This window comes from Mandrillus leucophaeus, unplaced genomic scaffold (assembly GCF_000951045.1).
Source record: "Mandrillus leucophaeus isolate KB7577 unplaced genomic scaffold, Mleu.le_1.0 Scaffold120, whole genome shotgun sequence".
Taxonomy (NCBI): Eukaryota; Metazoa; Chordata; class Mammalia; order Primates; family Cercopithecidae; genus Mandrillus; species Mandrillus leucophaeus.
The window spans coordinates 1,530,505-1,531,610 of NW_012100321.1; the positions used below are offsets into that span (position 1 = coordinate 1,530,505).

A 1,106-nucleotide genomic window follows, 5' to 3' on the forward strand; every position below is an offset into this window, starting at 1 on the left:
GTAATCCCAGCTACTTGGGAGGCTGAGGCAGGAGAATCACTTGAACCCGGGAGCCAGAGGTTGCAGTGAGCCGAGATCGTACCACTATACTCTGCCTAAAACAAAAAACAAAAAACAAAACAAAAAAAAGAATTGGGAAACAATTCCCAAGTAGGAAAAAAGGTGACTGTTCCCTAAGTCATCTGTAGGAGGGAAAAATTTTCTTAACCAATCCATGCAGAATCAGTCCCTAGCTGGCCACAGAAACTGTCGAACATCCTGCAGGGCCTTTCTACCCAGGTGACAGCCTCACCTTGTAAGGATGCCTGAGACTCCGAATCTGCATACTCCTCCAGCAGCTTCACAGAATCACTGTCCTTCCCCGAGTACAGGGACAGGGTGTCTAAGTTGTCCTCCAGCACCTCGCTGGACATGTCAGGCGTTGGGAGGTTGGGGTCCGGGTCCAAACCACTCAGGCCAGCATAGAGCAGGTCTCGCGTGTTGGGACCCAGATCCCGGTTGAGGGTGTCACTGCAGTTGAGCCCTTGGCTCTCTGAAAATGAAGGGAGGTGCATTTCTGATGGGAGGGCACCCTCGTCTCCAAGGCTGTACTGGTCCATGGCTCTCCACTGCCAGGTCTTGGCCAAGAGCTACTCTCCGGATAAGCAGAACCATGTAAGGAAACAGGGAGGAGAGAGCCCTTGATGGCAACTAATTCCTGAAAATGAAGCAGGAAGAATGAAGGTTATTAGGTGGCAAAACAGCATTGTGGGCAGAGCACAGACTTGCAATTCAAGCAGACCTCGATCTGGGTCTGTTCTCTGCCCCATAACAGTCATGTGGCTTTGCGCAAGTCACTTAAGCTCCACGAGCCCCAGGTGCCTCATCTGTAAACCGGGTGTAAGAGTACCTCCTTCACAAGGTTGTTGTGAGGAATAAGTAAAAGTACTTCCAGCAACATGGTGGACTGAACTGACCTCTTCCTCCAGCTATAAACATATACATGTATAACAAAAGATAATTTTTTAACACATAGCCTCCATCAAAAGACAGGAAAAATCCCAAGTGCCAGCAGCAACAAGAAAACTCAATGCTGGAAGTGTAAGCTCACGTAGGCTCCAGGGGAA

The 1,106-nt window shown here is 49.3% G+C and overlaps 1 protein-coding gene across 1 annotated transcript in view; it reads right to left on the reverse strand.

Moving 5' to 3' along the window:
- ZNF541 (zinc finger protein 541) overlaps window positions 1-1,106 on the reverse strand; it is a 76,066-nt gene that overhangs the window by 50,142 nt on the left and 24,818 nt on the right. The window contains exon 3 of the mRNA XM_011970083.1: window positions 293-697. Coding sequence (XP_011825473.1) covers window positions 293-599 — 307 coding nt within the window. The 5' untranslated portion in view covers window positions 600-697. The remainder of the gene's footprint in view (window positions 1-292; window positions 698-1,106) is intronic.